Raw genomic sequence first — 16,252 nt, forward strand, 5'->3', positions numbered from 1 at the left:
TGCTTTATATTGTCGTTAGATTCACAATTCGCTTCTTCCAAAATATTTTCCGCTATTTTGGGAGTATCATGCCTTTCAATTTCTTTTCACTTTCTAGGATATTTGTTCTTTGAACCAATTGGTCTACCGCGTTTCAAACGTGTTTCTGATTCACGTGTATCAACTGCCATTCCACCGTTTTGTGGTATTTCAATACGAGCATGAGTATTTGCAGCGGGTATATGTGATTTAGTTACCATTTTGGTAACGGCAAATGCATCAGGTAGCTAATTTGCTATATTTTGTAAATGCATGATACGTCGAATTTCTAGTTCTGACTGTTTCATAGGAGGATCAAGGTGTAATAAAGATGGCACACTCCATTTGATATCTTTTCCTACTTGTTTATTGTCTCCCCCTAGAATTGGGAATTCTTTCTCGTTGAAATGACAATCGGCAAATCGTGCTGTAAACACATCACCAGTATGTGGTTCTAGGTATCTTATTATTGATGGAGAATCATAGCCAATATATATTCTTAACCGTCTTTGCGGTCCCATCTTTGAACGTTGTGGTGGTGCCACTGGAACATAAACCGCACAACCAAAGATTTTTATGTGGGAGATATTTGGTTCTCTACCAAATGCTAATTGTAATGGAGAATATCTATGATATGCACTTGGTCTTATCCGAATGAGTGCTTCTGCATGCAATATTGCATGTCCCCATACAGAGGTTGGAAGTTTTGATCTCATGATCAATGGCCTTGCAATCAGTTGCAGCCGTTTGATTAACGATTCTGCCAATCTGTTTTGTGTATGAACATGAGCAACTGAATGCTCTACTTCAATCTCTGATACCATACAATAATCATTAAATGCTTGGGATGTGAATTCACCAGCGTTGTCTAATCTAACTCTTTTAATTAGATAATCAGAGAATTGAGCTTTTAATTTGATTACCTGAGTCAGAAATCTCGCAAATGCCATATTTCGAGATGATAACAAACAAACATGTTACCATCTACTGGATGCATCGATTAGTACCATAAAATAATAGAATGGTCCACATGGCGGATGTATCGGTCCACAAATATCACCTTGAATTCTTTTCAAGAATTTTGGTGATTCTTTATCAATTTTAATTGGTGATGGTCTTATGATTAATTTTCCAAGAGCACATGCAGTACATGTCATTTTATTACATTGATATATATCTTGAGTTTTCATTGAATGACCATGCGAACTCTCGATGATTTTTCGCATCATTATAGTGCCTGGGTGACCAAGACGGTCATGCCATAATATAATATCTTCTGGATTTCTCTTGATCACGAGATGTGATTCTATTGCATTAATATAAGTATGATGTAATCCAGAAGGAAGTTCTGGAAACTTTTCCAGTACAAGGCTTTTGCCTGATTTCTTAGAAGTTATATACATATACTTCTTTCCATTCTCAGTTGCAGACTGAGTGTCATATTCTTGAAGGTATATATCTTTAAACTCAACAAATTTTTCTTAGAATATGGAGAATATAAGGCATTATCTATGGAAAACTTTGTTCCATTAGGTAACATAAAGTTTACTTTGCCAATTCCTTCGATCAATTCTGTAGGACCTGATATTGTATTGACAATCATTTTTGCTGACTTTAAGTTAGAGAAATATCTCTTACCTTTCAGTATAGTGTGTGTTGTACCACTATTTGGTATGCAAACTTCTCTACCAATTTGCTTAGCTGTTGTTTCATTTGTTTTCTTATCCATTTCCTCAAAGTGTTCATTAAGATTCGCTTCTTTTGCCTTGCCTTTGATGGTTTCTTGGTACAACTTACACAGATGCTGAGGAGTTCGGCATACTTGAGACCAATGTCCCTTCGATCCACATCTGTAACAGATGTTCTCGTTTTTACGAGTAGGATTTTCTTGGGCTTCTTTCCCTTTTGTCCGGTCAGATCGATTCCATGTGTTGGATCCTCTTCCTCTTGGGTTGTAACTCCTTTCATGACCACGATTAAATCGATGACCACGACCATGACCACGATAATAATTTCCAATTTCTGGATTTTTCACATCCGTTGCATTCACCTCAGGAAATGCTTTGGTTCCCGTGGGTTGGGTACTGTGGTTTTTAATAAGGAGTTCATTATTTTTCTCCGCTATCATGAGCGCCATGGCGAGTTCAGAGAACCTTGTATACCCGCGGTTTCTGTATTGTTCTTGTAGAACATAATGATTTTTGTGGAACGTTTGGTAAGTTTTCTCAAGCATTTCTGCTTCTGTTACGGGCTTACCGCAATATTCAAATTGCGCCGCTATCCTTAATATAGCGGAATTGTATGTTTCCACCTTTTCAAAATCTTGAAACCGTAGGTTTACCCACTCATCGAGTGCATGGGGAAAAGTTATTTTCTTCTGGTTATCGAACCTCTCTTTTAGAGCTTTCCAAAGATCTAGAGGATCTTTTATCCTTGCATAGTTATGCGTAAGGTTTTCATCTAGGTGTTTTCTCAGAAATATTACAGCCTTAGCCTTTTCATGAGAAGCTGATTTATTTCCTTCTTTTATTGTATCGAAGATTTTCTCCGAATCTAGATGAAGCTCCATATTTGTGATCCATGCCGTGTAATTTGCGCCAGTTATTTCGAGAGCCGGAAACTGAAGTTTCACGATATTTGCCATTTGAATTTCGAATCGCAGAGTGATCGCGCTGATAACGTGTTATAAAATAACTTATAATTTTATAGTATCGGAAAATTTAAATAAAGACAAAATTTTATACCCGTAGAAAGAAAATAACACTGATATATGATAAATATATGATAGAGAGAAGTTATTATAAAGAGGGAGAAGAGGGATGAGGTAAATGATCGAAATCGATCGTTTATATAGAAGTAAAAAGTAGAAGTTACTGTACGTGCATAGTGACAGTGGGCCCCACATTTGTTTACAAAATCAACAATTGAGGCGCCTCTCTTCCTGTTCGTATTGCTGCGATACTTGACTTTAGTAACAGTTATGATATATTTCTCACCATGAACTTTCACCAAAATATATTTATATTTAATTAAATTTTGTTTTTTTTAAAGCTCAAGGAAAATATGCCACCGCTTTTCATTTGGCATAATGTTTCAATTAAATATTATTTTAGGGTATTATATTCAGAGAAACTTCTCAACAATGGAAGCAGGAAACCAAGAAACAAATGCTGTTATATCTGAAAAAGTCAGGAAGTATTGTCCATCTATCTGGTCTCTTAATATTCCTCCAAACATAAAGACTTTCTGGTGGAGAATGGCACATGGGGGAATAGCTGTGTTGGATAATCTTCGGAGGAGAGGAGTAAAAATAGACAACACATGTCCGGTTTGTGAAGAACAGATGGAAACGCTAAACCATGCGTTTTTTCAATGCAGAGTAGCTAGGGAGGTTTGGGAGCTCAGCCCCACTTCTTTTACGGTCTTGGACCAGAGTAACAATGGAGTTATACAGAACATCAATGAAATGATTAGATTGGTGCAGAGAGACCAAGAAGATATTCTAAATTTGTTTGTGGGGTGGAGACTCTGGAAAATGAGAAACAAGGTTATTTTCAACAACAAAAAGGATCATATCATTCACATGTTCAATGGAGCTTTAAGAGATAGTGGAGGGAGGCAAATAAAAATATAGGGGATGAAGAGCAAAACAGACAAAATAAAAGTCTGAACAAGATTTTGATAAAAGATAAGCTTCCTCCTAATTCTAAATACCACTGCCTAGTGGATGCTTCATGGAAGTCTTCTAGAGAGGAGATGGGGTTTGGCTGGCCCTTACACAGAAGAGAAGGCACCCAAATCATGCATGGATCCTCAGCAGAAGCGCCTATGAATTCTATTTTAGAGGCTGAAGCAATAGCCCTCCTGATGGCAACACAGCAAATGGTCCAACTAAACTACTTTAAAGTTGCCTTCATGGGAGATTGTAAGAGTTTATTTGATGAGTTAAATCAGTTCAAATCTGAACAAACCATCAGAAATTTCCGTAGGCTGCCTTTGTGCTACAGGATATCCTTGAGATCTCAAGAAAGAGATTAGACTTTTCATTACATATCTAGAGATAATCTTAATGTTGTAGACTCCCTTGCTGAACAAGCTAGGGTACATAAGAAAAACTATGTTGTATCTTGGAAGTTTTAATGTTTTTAATGAAAATGTTGACAAAAAAAAAAATTATTAATGAGGATATATTTAGTATCATGAATTGTTTAAAGATCTACTCGTTTACTTGGACCAAGTCACAACAAGCCTATTGTAGTTGACTTGACTATATGAATCAACTCTCACCGTATCGGTATGATCAGATCGACCGCAGCAATTATCAACTTAAAATTAGTTTGCTCAGAGAGAGGAAGTGAAGAAAGAGCGAGAAATCTTCCAAATGGATTGCATCTCATCTCTAGTCGTGGGCTTAGCGCAGGCGTTGTGTGAATCTATGAATATGGCAGAGAGAAGAGCAGGACATAAGACTGATCTTAAGCAAGCCATCAGTGATCTCGAAACAGCCACAGGTGAACTGAAGGCCATACGTGACGACCTGAATCTACGCATCCAACGAGACAATCTAGAGGGTCGAAGCTGCACAAACCGTGCCAGAGAGTGGCTCAGTGCGGTGCAAGCAGCAGAGGTAAGAACAGAATCAATTCTAGCAAGGTTTATGCGTCGGGAACAGAAGAAGATGATGCAGAGGAGATGCCTTAGTTGCTTAGGTTGTGCTGAATACAAACTGAGCAAGAAGGTTTTGGGGTCACTGAAGAGTATCAATGAGCTGAGACAACGCTCTGAAGATATACAAACAGATGGCGGGTTGATTCAAGAGACTTGTACGAAGATACCTACCAAGTCCGTGGTTGGGATTACAACAATGATGGAACAGGTGTGGGAACTTCTCAGTGAAGAAGAAGAAAGAGGAATCATTGGTGTTTATGGACCTGGCGGGGTTGGGAAGACAACGTTAATGCAGAGCATTAACAACGAGCTGATCACAAAAGGTCATCAGTACGATGTACTGATATGGGTTACAATGTCCCGTGAATTCGGAGAGTGTACAATTCAGCGAGCTGTTGGAGCGCGGTTGGGTTTATCTTGGGATGAGAAGGAGACAGGGGAAGGTAGAGCTTTCAGGATATACAGAGCTTTGAAACAGAGACGGTTCTTGTTGTTGCTTGATGATGTCTGGGAAGAGATAGACTTTGAGAAAACCGGTGTTCCTCGACCTGACAGGGAAAACAAATGCAAGATAATGTTCACAACACGGTCTCTGGCATTATGCAGCAACATTGGTGCGGAATGCAAGCTGAGAGTGGAGTTTCTGGAGAAGCAACACGCGTGGGAGCTCTTCTGTGGTAAAGTTGGGAGAAGAGACCTCTTGGAGTCACCGTTGATTCGCCGGCACGCTGAGAACATAGTCACTAAATGCGGTGGATTGCCACTAGCGTTGATCACTTTAGGAGGAGCCATGGCTCACAGAGAGACTGAAGAGGAGTGGATTCACGCCAATGAAGTTCTGAATAGGTTTCCAGCAGAGATGAAGGGTATGGACTATGTATTTGCCCTTTTAAAATTCAGCTACGACAACCTCGAGAGCGATCTGCTTCGAACTTGTTTCTTGTACTGCGCTTTATTCCCAGAAGATCACTCTATTGAGATCGAACAGCTTGTTGAGTACTGGGTCGGAGAAGGGTTTCTGATCAGCTCCCATGGCGTTAACACTATATACCAGGGATATTTTCTGGTTGGAGATCTTAAAGCGGCGTGTTTGGTGGAAACCGGAGATGAGAAGACGCAGGTGAAGATGCATAACGTCGTTAGAAGCTTTGCACTGTGGATAGCATCTGAACAGGGGACTTATAAGGAGCTGATCCTAGTAGAGCCAAGCATGGGACTTACTGAAGCTCCCAAAACAGAAAGATGGCGACATACGTTGGTGATTTCGTTGTTGGATAACAGACTCCAGATGTTGCCTGAAAATCCCATATGCCCGAATCTGACAACATTGCTGCTCCAGCAGAACAGCTCTTTGAAGAAGATTCCAGCAAACTTTTTCATGTATATGCCTGTTCTCAGGGTCCTTGACTTGTCCTTCACAAGTATCACTGAGATCCCACTGTCTATTAAGTATTTGGTGGAGTTGTATCATCTAGCTCTGTCGGGAACAAAGATAAGTGTGCTGCCTCAAGAGCTTAGGAATCTTAGAATGCTGAAGCATCTAGACCTACAAAGAACGCAGTTTCTCCAGACAATCCCACGAGATGCCATATGTTGGCTAAGCAAGCTCGAGGTTCTGAACCTATACTACAGTTACGCTGGTTGGGAACTGCAGAGCTATGGAGAAGATGAAGAAGAAGAACTTGGATTTGCCGACCTGGAACACTTAGAAAACCTCACCACACTCGGTATCACTGTTCTCTCACTGGAGAGCCTGAAAACACTCTACGAGTTTGACGTCTTGCATAAATGTATACAGCATCTGCACGTTGAAGAATGCAATGGTCTCCCCCACTTCGATCTCTCATCACTCTCAAACCACGGTGGGAACATAAGAAGACTTAGCATTAAAAGTTGCAATGACTTGGAGTACCTGATCACACCTACAGATGTTGATTGGCTTCCAAGTCTAGAGGTTCTGACGGTACACAGCCTCCACAAGTTAAGCAGAGTGTGGGGAAATTCTGTAAGCCAAGAGAGTCTGCGGAACATCCGTTGCATCAACATTTCACACTGCCACAAGCTAAAGAACGTCTCATGGGCTCAGCAACTCCCAAAGCTAGAGACGATTGACCTGTTCGACTGCAGAGAGCTAGAGGAACTGATTAGTGACCATGAGAGTCCATCCATTGAAGATCTAGTATTGTTCCCAGGCCTGAAGACTTTGTCAATTAGGGATCTACCAGAACTAAGCAGCATCCTTCCATCTCGATTTTCTTTCCAGAAACTAGAAACTTTAGTCATCATAAATTGCCCCAAAGTGAAGAAACTGCCATTTCAGGAAAGGGTCCAGCCAAACTTGCCAGCAGTTTACTGTGATGAGAAATGGTGGGACGCACTGGAAAAAGATCAACCAATCACAGAGCTTTGTTGTTCACCACGCTTTGTTCCAAATTGATATGAAAGCTAGGAGCATTCTATACATATAAACATCTGTCAGTAATGTACATGAAAACAAATGAATGTTAAACTATTTTGCAAAAGAAATATTAAGAGCTTGAGCAGCCTTTACCAACACTGTCGCCTTTAGCATGTCGCTTTAGAGTAGAGAAGTAAACAAAACAAAGCAGCCACAGATGCTGATTCTTACCAGATTATGAGCACAGCAAAATTTAGAATGCAGAATATAGCTTAACAGGTCATGGAGAGTGCAAAAACAAAACTATAGAAAATGAAATCAGATTAAACGGCATAAGAATGGCGAGAAACCTGAGAATTTTATCGATCAACTTTGCAAAAGTTTCAAATTCGCATTGCCAACAACTTAAAAATAAGCATTCACTATCCCATAGGGAAGGAGTTCAGAGAAAAAAGAAAGGAAAAAGAAACCCAAAACTCCAGCTGAGTTCAGTCGAACATGAAGTTAACATGTGAGCAGCTCACAGGAGCACCAGCCCAAGTTCTGATGGCTTTAAGGCGCTTCTTAGACGATAGTTGTAGAGATAATAGTGAAGCTGCCCATCCCCTGGCCCAAACTTCAGCTCTTTGAGGAAACTCTCATTGTGCATAACATCCAATGCATTGAATACATCAAAACCCTTCTGTTTGGCGACTATTAGAGCATCATTCATCAGCTGAAGAAAAGTCGTCTTTGTTGCCACATTGTAGTATGAATAAGCAGCTTTCAGTGTTGAATAGTTGGGGTTCCCGAGAATTGTTGAAGGAAGGGTGTAGAAGCTACAGAAATCAGTAAGATCATGGGTCTCCGGGCTTTCTACAAGGTAACTGTCCACAACATCCTCCCTTGGGAGAAGCCAGTGCTCAACATCATTCTCATCAAAGTCTGTAGCAACGATAAACTGACTAAGATAATTCCTGAGCAACCGTGTCACAGCAGGGACATCACAAGGCTCCATTTTCCTAAATCCAGGAGTAGCTGGTACATCTGGCAACTTGTACAGTTTAATGGTCCTGCTCATAGTCATTCTTGCACCAAGCCTTGAAAATCCGACATCAATAAGCTTCTTCGGGTTCAAGGTCCTGTGCCAATACTGGCAAGTCGCAACCGGCGTCGGAAGCACCACCCCAGCAGTGTAAGCTGCTTGCCAAATATTCTCCAAATGAACCCTCCTCGTGACCTCCTTAATCATGACAGGTGCAAGCCTCTTCGACCTAAGCTTCTTGTGAACGCACAAGAAGTTAATCTCCGCCATTTTCACAACATCGTCACGCGCCCTTATCCTAGCTGGCACGCCGCTGATGAAAGCCACAAGCTTCTTCGATACCTTGGCACGAACTCCAATATGCCAGCTCTGATAGTACCCAGGCGGACGCAGAGCCCAGCTCAGAAACTCCTTAGAGTAATTGAACCTGAACATATTCTCATCATCCTCGACATAGTTGTTCTTCAAAAGGTTGTAAACCTCAGAGCAAACGTAATCAGACTTCATATCACACGTGGTCCATTCATAAGCAGCGGGAAGGTTGTAAGGCTCCTGCTTGACCTCAGACAAGGGAGTCGCAGCCTCGATGGGACCTTCAGGTAGACTCGTGTCCCCAATGTCTTTGAACTGCCCAACGGGTTGAGTCTCCCAGAACTTGTGCGTTTTCTCCACTGACATGGAGTCCTGGAATCTTCGGACTATAGTTTCCAGAGAAGCATCGTCCCCAACTAATGGAGTTGCTTCAGCAACTTGATCTGCTTTCTCTTCCAGAGAGCCAGCAAGTGAATTCTCGTCGCCCATTTCCTGAAAATTACAGTAATTAATAACGAATAAACTGCATCCAAATCAACATTTAGGAATTCGCAGCTACATCAATCCAAATCATTTGTAAAACCATCAAGGCAAGGCATAGTTATCTAGGCCTTTTATCAAATCTTCTGCTAGCTATAGCATGCTTTATCACAAAATATTCGTAACTAACTAACCGAAGTATTCGTGATCAACTCAGATCTCTCATGAGTCCAATTTAAGAATGAAACTATGAAGACGACGACGACAGACTAAAACTCACCGATTGTCGTTGAACAGAGATGAACCAAGACTAGCTCCGATTCGTTTCCAGTGAAGAAGAACAGTTATCAGATCTCGGTAGCAAATCTCCGAATCGTCATATCATCAGATTAGAGATTTAACAATTCTTCTATATTGCGTTTGTGCATCTTTTATTTTTAGTTATTGCACTGAGGCCCCAATACTAATAGATAGTTTACTTTAATGCCCCGGAAGTTATGAAATTTACAGTGTAGACCAATTTAAAGTGGATTAACTCGATTGTATTCAAACTTTCGTAGTGCGTAATTAAGAAGAAGAAAAACATATGAAACTTCTGAGGTCGTTTGACCAATACGGTGCAAGTACAATTAATGTTGTGTTATTATTATTATTATCAGTGGTGGTGGTGAAACTTGTCGTCGGAGGAGACTTGAAGATTATCAATGCCTTTGATGGCTGATTCGTAGTGTCTTCTCGAGGAAGAAGACCTCTTCCCAGCCTCCACAGGGGAGTTCCTAGAGATCACTCCTCCGCGGCTTACGTCACCTGTACGGTGGCTTCTCTGAAACTCTTCCCCGCTCAGAAGATTGTCTCGGCTGCTCACTGCCGCTACTCTCCTCGATGATCCTGCTGATTGTGCAAACATCGAGGAGCTCGGCATCTGCATCACAAATAAATGATCTTTTCTTTAACTCATGATTTCTCCATGTCTTACAACACAAGTTAGGTTTTAAGGGGAGAGACTAGAGAGTGAAACAGAACAGTTCATACCATGGATTCTCTGTTAAATGATGATGTCTGTTGGTTCGAAAGATTCCCTGAGTGGTCAAGAGTGCCTGAAGCTCTCCGTCGAGATGATTCCATATGCGAGTAACCAACCGGTCGCCCTTCTTCCTCGCCTGTGGTGCAACAAGGAACAATAAACAATATGAATGCTAAGTTCTGTGCAGAGAGAATGAGAATCACATGTTTGAGAGATCTACCTGTGTATCTATCAATGTTGGAAACGCCAGGTGGCAATGCTGCGCTAGTTCCAACCGCAGGGTTCTACAGAAGAAAAAGAAGAAGAGGCTCGATCAAAGAATGTCCTAACCAAATAGACTGAGAACACATAATCACACTTACGAGATTACGAGAAGGAGGAGCGGTTAGTTGTGATTGTTGGTACTTCAAGATGGTCCAGTCAAACACGTAATCAAATTGAAATCCTGCAACATAGAAATGTTAGTCCTCTTAGAAAAATGAATAGGTTTGTTTCAGAGGGAAGATGAATTTTCAAACCTTCACGGATAAAGAGATCTCTGAATATCCGTTTGAGATAAGCGTAGTCTGGTTTATCATCAAAACGAAGCGACCGGCAGTAGTGGAAATAGGATGCAAATTCTGATGGGTAACCCCGACATAAGACCTACGAGGGGGATAATATATGGATCGGATCAAGACAAAGTGAAAAAGAAAAAGGCAGCATGCTTGTGAGTTGTTAAAAGGACTTTTACCTCAATGGATGTGGAAACTTTCTTTTCGCTAATTCTCTCGTACTTTTGCTTCTTGTTTCCAGCTTTCAGTCCTTGCCAAGGAAGACTAAAACCGAGATGTTCCACATGTCATCACAATGAAAGAGTACAAGAAATGAAGTGAAGTGAGGCGTGTAGCAGAAACTCACCTTCCTTTGAGGAAATACATAAGGATATAACCAAGAGACTCTAGATCATCCCTTCGGCTTTGTTCTTGAGGTTCAACGATGGCAGAAAACAAATAAGTGTCAAATCTTGATATTCAAACATGCAAGGAGAGAAACTGGAACATATACATGTAAAAGAAGAGGTCTTGTCGAGCTTACCAATTCCCAAGTGGGTGTTCATACTAGCGTAACGTGCAGTTCCTGTCAGGTTCTTATTTTCTCTGCGAATGGGATCACAGGAAAATTAGTGTTTCAGTTATCATATTACAACGGCATCATGCTTGAAGTAAGAACATTCAAGAGGAGGTGATATAATGATATCAGCCTCACCTGTAGGGAATGTGCTGATGTGTTGTACTATCTCTGTACTTCTTAGCTAGACCAAAGTCGATGATGTAAACCTTAGAGAAGAAACAAACTTATAATTAATCAAATGATGTCTAAAAAAAGTAAAACGTGAACAAAAGTATACACTAGGTAGAATATAAGATGAGGAACCTGGTTGGCACGCCTTCCAAGGCCCATGAGGAAATTGTCAGGCTTGAGATCTCGGTGAAGGAAAGATTTTGAATGGAAAAACTCAACACGGTTGATCTTAACACAAACCCAAAAAAATTCAATTATTACTAAAAAAAAAAAATCAGAGCATAGTGAAAGAAAAGCATGACAGGAAGACAAAGATGTTTACCATTTGATCAGCAAGCATGAGGACCGACTTCAAGGAAAGTTTCCTGCTACAGAAATTGAACAGATCTTCAAGACTCGGCCCTAGTAGATCGATCACCAAAACATTGTAGTCCCCTTCAACACCGTACCATTTCACATTTGGGACACCAGCTATAACCAAAGTTCAAAGGCAATACAGAGGTCAAAATAAACACAAAAGGAAAAAGAAGGAATCAACAGATTGCAGAAAAGATAAGGAATCATTACTTCCTCCTTGTAGAATCTTGTATAACTTCGATTCATAAAGCAGCTGAGGATGTTTCGTCTTCACACTTTCCTGAGAAAAAAACAAAAACAAAAACAAAGAAAAAAGATTCAATATCAGAGCTTTCAACATACAGAACATGATCAAACAAACCCATGTCGTCACAACAATGTTTACTAAATAGATCAAACTATTAAGAATGACAAATTGCATTCAACATTGATCAAACTCAATTAATGTTTAATACATGAGAGACTCACAAGCTTGATTGCAACTTCTTCATTCGTTTGAATATTAGTACCTGAAAAAAAATCAAACAATGCATCAATGTCAAACTCAGACAACGATTTTAAAAAATACAAAAAGAGTGACGAACCCAGATAGATCTCCCCGAAGGAACCGCTACCGATCTTCCGGCCAAGGCGAAACTTGTTTCCAACACGAGATTCCATCAATATAACCCACGAAACCCTAATTTAGAATCTCAACCCCCAAAAAATAAAGCAGATTCAAAAGCGGGAAGAAAGAAGGACCCAACAAGAATCAAAAAAACCCAATAGCTATCTTCATCCTCCTCGTCTCGATCTGGAGAAAACACAATCCAATCTCAACGGAATGTCGTTTCTTAGACGCTTCTCTCTCCTACTAAGAATTGAAAACGAAGATTAAAAGACAGCTTATGATGGACAGAACACGATGAGGATGTTTTTTTTTTTGTCCTTCTGAAAGTTGGAGAAGAAAAAAATCTGGTTTCTTGCTGTTAATAGATTCTGGTCCGGTTTGGTTTGGTTTTGTAAAGCTGAGCACATTTTCGGTTATTAATCGGTTAAAGTAAATATTCTCAAATTGCCTTTTCGGGAAACTTAACCGGTACTCGTGTAATAACCGTCGAGGCGATGCTTCCTCATCTCTTCTCTCTATCGTTGACTTGGCGGCACTCGCTACACAATAAGTACGCAGCCCGTCAATGGTTAATCTTCTCTTCCGTGTGGATCTCAAGTCTTTCGATTGATAAGTATTCTTCGTTGATTCGGTCCTTCTTTCTTGGAGTCTTCACTTCTCACCATCGGATCTCTGTGACCTTTGATGGAGACCATTGCTGGATTTGATGATTTCTATGAGATCAGCAGCACTAGCTTCCTCGCCGCACCGGCGCCAACCGATAACTCCGGATCATCCACCGTCTACCCGACGGAGCTTTTCACCAGACCCGAGGTATCCGCGTTTCAACTCCTCTCCAACAGCCTCGAGTCCGTCTTCGACTCGCCGGAAGCGTTCTACAGCGACGCCAAGCTTGTTCTCTCCGACGACAAGGAAGTATCCTTCCACCGTTGCATTCTCTCGGCGAGAAGCCTCTTCTTCAAGGCCGCTTTGACAGCCGCCGAGAAGGTGCAGAAGTCCACCCCCGTGAAGCTCGAGCTGAAGACACTCGCGGCGGAATACGACGTCGGGTTCGATTCTGTGGTGGCTGTTCTGGCGTACGTTTACAGCGGCAGAGTGAGGCCGCCTCCGAAGGGAGTTTCTGAATGCGCAGACGAGAGCTGCTGCCACGTGGCGTGCCGTCCGGCTGTGGATTTCATGGTGGAGGTTCTCTACTTGGCTTTCGTCTTCCAGATTCAGGAGCTGGTTACCATGTATCAGGTAATAATAACGCGATCTCAGTGTTTGTTCAGACAGAACACACTTGAAGTAGTTTAGCTGTGTTGTTCAGACAGAGCACTTGAAGTAGTTTAGCTGTGTTGTTCAGACAGAACACAATTGAAGTAGTTTAGCTTTATTGTTCAGACAGAACAATTGAAGTATTTTAGCTGTGTTGTTCAGACAGAACACTTAAAGTAGTTTTTTTTTTTTTTTGGGGACAAAGAACACTTAAAGTAGTTTAGCTGTGTTGTTCAGACAGAACACCTGTAGTAGTTTAGTTTTATTTAACTCTGTCTATTTGCATTTTTCAGAGGCATTTACTGGATGTTGTAGACAAAGTTATGATAGAAGACACTTTGGTCGTCCTCAAGCTTGCTAACATCTGCGGTAAAGCGTGCAAGAAGCTATTCGATAAGTGCAGAGAGATCATTGTCAAGTCTAACGTGGATGTTGTTACTCTAAAGAAGTCATTGCCTGAGGACATTGCCAAGCAAGTAATCGATATCCGCAAAGAGCTCGGCTTGGAGGTAGCTGAACCAGAGAAACATGTCTCCAACATACACAAGGCGCTTGAGTCAGACGATCTTGACCTTGTCGTTATGCTTTTGAAAGAGGGCCACACGAATCTAGACGAAGCGTATGCTCTCCATTTTGCTGTTGCGTATTGCGATGAGAAGACAGCGAGGAATCTCCTGGAACTGGGGTTTGCGGATGTCAACCGGAGAAACCCGAGAGGGTACACGGTAATTCACGTCGCTGCGATGAGGAAAGAGCCGACACTGATAGCATTGTTGTTGACGAAAGGGGCTAATGCATTAGAAATGTCTTTGGACGGGAGAACTGCTCTGTTGATCGCGAAACAAGTCACTAAGGCGGCCGAGTGTTGTATTCTGGAGAAAGGGAAGTTAGCTGCCAAAGGCGGAGTATGTGTAGAGATACTCAAGCAACCAGACAACACACGAGAACCATTTCCTGAAGATGTTTCTCCCTCCCTTGCAGTGGCTGCTGATCAATTCAAGATAAGGTTGATTGATCTTGAAAACAGAGGTATCCAACTCTTATTCCTTCATTTCTTAGGGGTGGTATCCGATTGAAGAATTTAATTGAATCTAAAAGAATTCAATTGATGATATAAATAATATTTTTCAAAATATTTTAAAAGATTTGATAAAGATTTTAATGCATTTGTCTAATTGTGGTCGGAACATAAGATTTACATTTGAACAAAGCTACGTGTGCTCTCTTAGGAGAATTGAGTGAACTAATGATAACTATTATTTACTTTGTAGTTCAAATGGCTCGATGTCTCTATCCAATGGAAGCACAAGTTGCAATGGATTTCGCCCGAATGAAGGGAACACGCGAGTTTGTCGTGACGACAGCAACTGACCTACACATGGAACCTTTCAAGTTCGTAGAAATGCATCAGAGTAGACTAACAGCGCTTTCTAAAACTGGTATCATCAAGTCATTTGTAACAAAGATAACTGAAACAAACCTCTGCTTGACTGACCTTGTTTTCCTTTTATTTCTGCCAGTGGAATTCGGGAAACGCTTCTTCCCACGCTGTTCGAAAGTGCTCGATGATATTGTGGACTCTGAGGACTTGACTATACTGGCTCTCGTAGAAGAAGACACTCCTGAGCAACGACAACAAAAGAGGCAGAGGTTCATGGAAATACAGGAGATTGTTCAAATGGCGTTTAGTAAAGACAAGGAGGATCTTGGAAAGTCGTCTCTCTCAGCTTCGTCTTCTTCCACATCCAAATTAACTGGTAAAAAGAGGTCTATTGCTAAACCCTCTCACCGGCGTCGGTGACACTATTTGTTCGGGGTAATATTTGATGTACCATATATATATATTTGAGTTATCATGTGTCTTAGTGTCTCTGTCTATTGTTGGCTCAGTCATATAGTTTTGTTCGTCATTTTGCATCCTGTGTATTCCGCAGCTTTCGGTGTGTTTGAAGCAAATGCTGTAACCTTTTGAATCTGTGATATATCTATTATAATAAACCATGATGGGTGTTACAGAGTCTGCAAGAGTCGAGAGTGCGAACAAATGAAGGATGGTCTATCTACTTCTACCAAGAACCAAAAGCATAATCTATAACTGCAGCTGAATGTCTATAAGAATCCAGAATCTTGGAAAAAATTGTTCACGAGTTCCTCCTAGAACCGCTAACTCAGTTCCTAGCAATCCTGAAGGTCTTTGATCTCTCAGTGGATGGTATGCTTTTCTAACCATACCATCCCTCTTCGAAATACACTGTTTGGCTTTGGAAAATTCGAAACCTCTGTTGCATTAGCAATAGCAGTTGGTAATTGGCAAGGCCTAGTAAGTTTTAGTTTGCTTTTTAAGATTATGATTGAATGGCTTTGTTTACCAAAGCAGAGGAAGAAGCCAACAGCCTTCGTATGTCTTTCGTTTCTAGATGACAAATCCAAAAATAGATTTATCTTTTCATATCCTTGGCAGGTTAGTGTCCACGACAGATGCTTTATTGGCCTATGGAATATTCCTTATTGTAAAATCTTATTGGATAACGGCGAAATGTTTAGCTGTTTTTTGTTAAACCGGCACGCATTCCAGACTTCAAGTTGAGGAACTGAGGAGAAAATACAGATTCATCTTTTGCTTTTATTTAAAGCGAAATTGGGCTGTATAATGCTCAAAATTTTAATAATCACTCGATAGCTAATTTTTTTTTTTTTTTGATAAAAGATTAAAAACTAGATGGACATGGTATTCGAACTTAGGCACTCGATAGCTAATTGCCCTATTATATCTAGAGTAATTGCACCCCATATTCACGTTAGAAACATTATTTAGGAGAC

General features: G+C 40.8%; 5 protein-coding genes across 5 annotated transcripts; 2 read left to right on the plus strand and 3 right to left on the minus strand.

Annotated features, from left to right (window-relative positions):
* Positions 1–645: 645 nt before the first annotated feature.
* Positions 646–2,662, minus strand: LOC106332042. The gene is made up of 3 exons (XM_013770501.1): positions 1,657–2,662; positions 1,568–1,599; positions 646–786 (listed from the first exon to the last, which is right to left on the minus strand). Exons 1-3 carry the CDS (start codon positions 2,660–2,662, stop codon positions 646–648), a joined length of 1,179 nt encoding a protein of 392 aa, XP_013625955.1.
* A 1,583-nt stretch (positions 2,663–4,245) lies between these two features.
* Positions 4,246–7,287, plus strand: LOC106310992 (disease resistance protein RPS2). The gene has a single exon (XM_013748224.1). It carries the CDS (start codon positions 4,400–4,402, stop codon positions 7,121–7,123), a length of 2,724 nt encoding a protein of 907 aa, XP_013603678.1. The 5' UTR covers positions 4,246–4,399; the 3' UTR covers positions 7,124–7,287.
* Positions 7,288–7,423: 136 nt separating this feature from the next.
* Positions 7,424–9,300, minus strand: LOC106311002 (glycylpeptide N-tetradecanoyltransferase 1-like). The gene is made up of 2 exons (XM_013748234.1): positions 9,181–9,300; positions 7,424–8,912 (listed from the first exon to the last, which is right to left on the minus strand). Exon 2 carries the CDS (start codon positions 8,907–8,909, stop codon positions 7,605–7,607), a length of 1,305 nt encoding a protein of 434 aa, XP_013603688.1. The 5' UTR covers positions 8,910–8,912; positions 9,181–9,300; the 3' UTR covers positions 7,424–7,604.
* Positions 9,301–9,427: 127 nt separating this feature from the next.
* LOC106307129 (casein kinase I isoform delta-like) lies at positions 9,428–12,500 on the minus strand. Its single transcript, XM_013744005.1, has 14 exons — positions 12,150–12,500; positions 12,034–12,074; positions 11,776–11,845; positions 11,531–11,679; positions 11,341–11,436; positions 11,173–11,243; positions 11,002–11,063; positions 10,825–10,888; positions 10,658–10,742; positions 10,443–10,569; positions 10,287–10,369; positions 10,145–10,208; positions 9,933–10,060; positions 9,428–9,822 (listed from the first exon to the last, which is right to left on the minus strand). Exons 1-14 carry the CDS (start codon positions 12,223–12,225, stop codon positions 9,556–9,558), a joined length of 1,383 nt encoding a protein of 460 aa, XP_013599459.1. The 5' UTR covers positions 12,226–12,500; the 3' UTR covers positions 9,428–9,555.
* A 181-nt stretch (positions 12,501–12,681) lies between these two features.
* LOC106312222 (regulatory protein NPR1-like) lies at positions 12,682–15,449 on the plus strand. The gene is made up of 4 exons (XM_013749665.1): positions 12,682–13,414; positions 13,726–14,461; positions 14,704–14,871; positions 14,953–15,449. The coding sequence occupies exons 1-4, from the start codon at positions 12,860–12,862 to the stop codon at positions 15,231–15,233; spliced, it is 1,740 nt and encodes a 579-aa protein (XP_013605119.1). The 5' UTR covers positions 12,682–12,859; the 3' UTR covers positions 15,234–15,449.
* The last annotated feature ends 803 nt before the right edge of the window (positions 15,450–16,252 follow it).

Source organism: Brassica oleracea, chromosome C1 (genome assembly GCF_000695525.1).
Source record: "Brassica oleracea var. oleracea cultivar TO1000 chromosome C1, BOL, whole genome shotgun sequence".
Taxonomy (NCBI): Eukaryota; Viridiplantae; Streptophyta; class Magnoliopsida; order Brassicales; family Brassicaceae; genus Brassica; species Brassica oleracea.

Bases quoted from the DNA above. Each gene is read 5' to 3' on its own strand.
- LOC106332042 (XM_013770501.1), bottom strand. From the start codon at position 2,662: ATGGCAAATATCGTGAAACTTCAGTTTCCGGCTCTCGAAATAACTGGC. The intron at 1,600-1,656 runs GTAAGAGATATT...ATACAATATCAG, and splicing joins AACACACACTATACTGAAAG to GTCCTACAGAATTGATCGAA. The intron at 787-1,567 runs GTAAACTTTATG...TACACAAAACAG, and splicing joins TGATCGAAGGAATTGGCAAA to ATTGGCAGAATCGTTAATCA.
- LOC106310992 (XM_013748224.1), top strand. From the start codon at position 4,400: ATGGATTGCATCTCATCTCTAGTCGTGGGCTTAGCGCAGGCGTTGTGT.
- LOC106311002 (XM_013748234.1), bottom strand. From the start codon at position 8,909: ATGGGCGACGAGAATTCACTTGCTGGCTCTCTGGAAGAGAAAGCAGAT.
- LOC106307129 (XM_013744005.1), bottom strand. From the start codon at position 12,225: ATGGAATCTCGTGTTGGAAACAAGTTTCGCCTTGGCCGGAAGATCGGT. The intron at 11,437-11,530 runs GTAAACATCTTT...GTTTGTGTTAAG, and splicing joins TCATGCTTGCTGATCAAATG to ATCAACCGTGTTGAGTTTTT. The intron at 10,570-10,657 runs GTAAAAGTCCTT...TCCCCCTCGTAG, and splicing joins AAGTTTCCACATCCATTGAG to GTCTTATGTCGGGGTTACCC.
- LOC106312222 (XM_013749665.1), top strand. From the start codon at position 12,860: ATGGAGACCATTGCTGGATTTGATGATTTCTATGAGATCAGCAGCACT. The intron at 13,415-13,725 runs GTAATAATAACG...TGCATTTTTCAG, and splicing joins AGCTGGTTACCATGTATCAG to AGGCATTTACTGGATGTTGT. The intron at 14,462-14,703 runs GTATCCAACTCT...TTTACTTTGTAG, and splicing joins GATTGATCTTGAAAACAGAG to TTCAAATGGCTCGATGTCTC.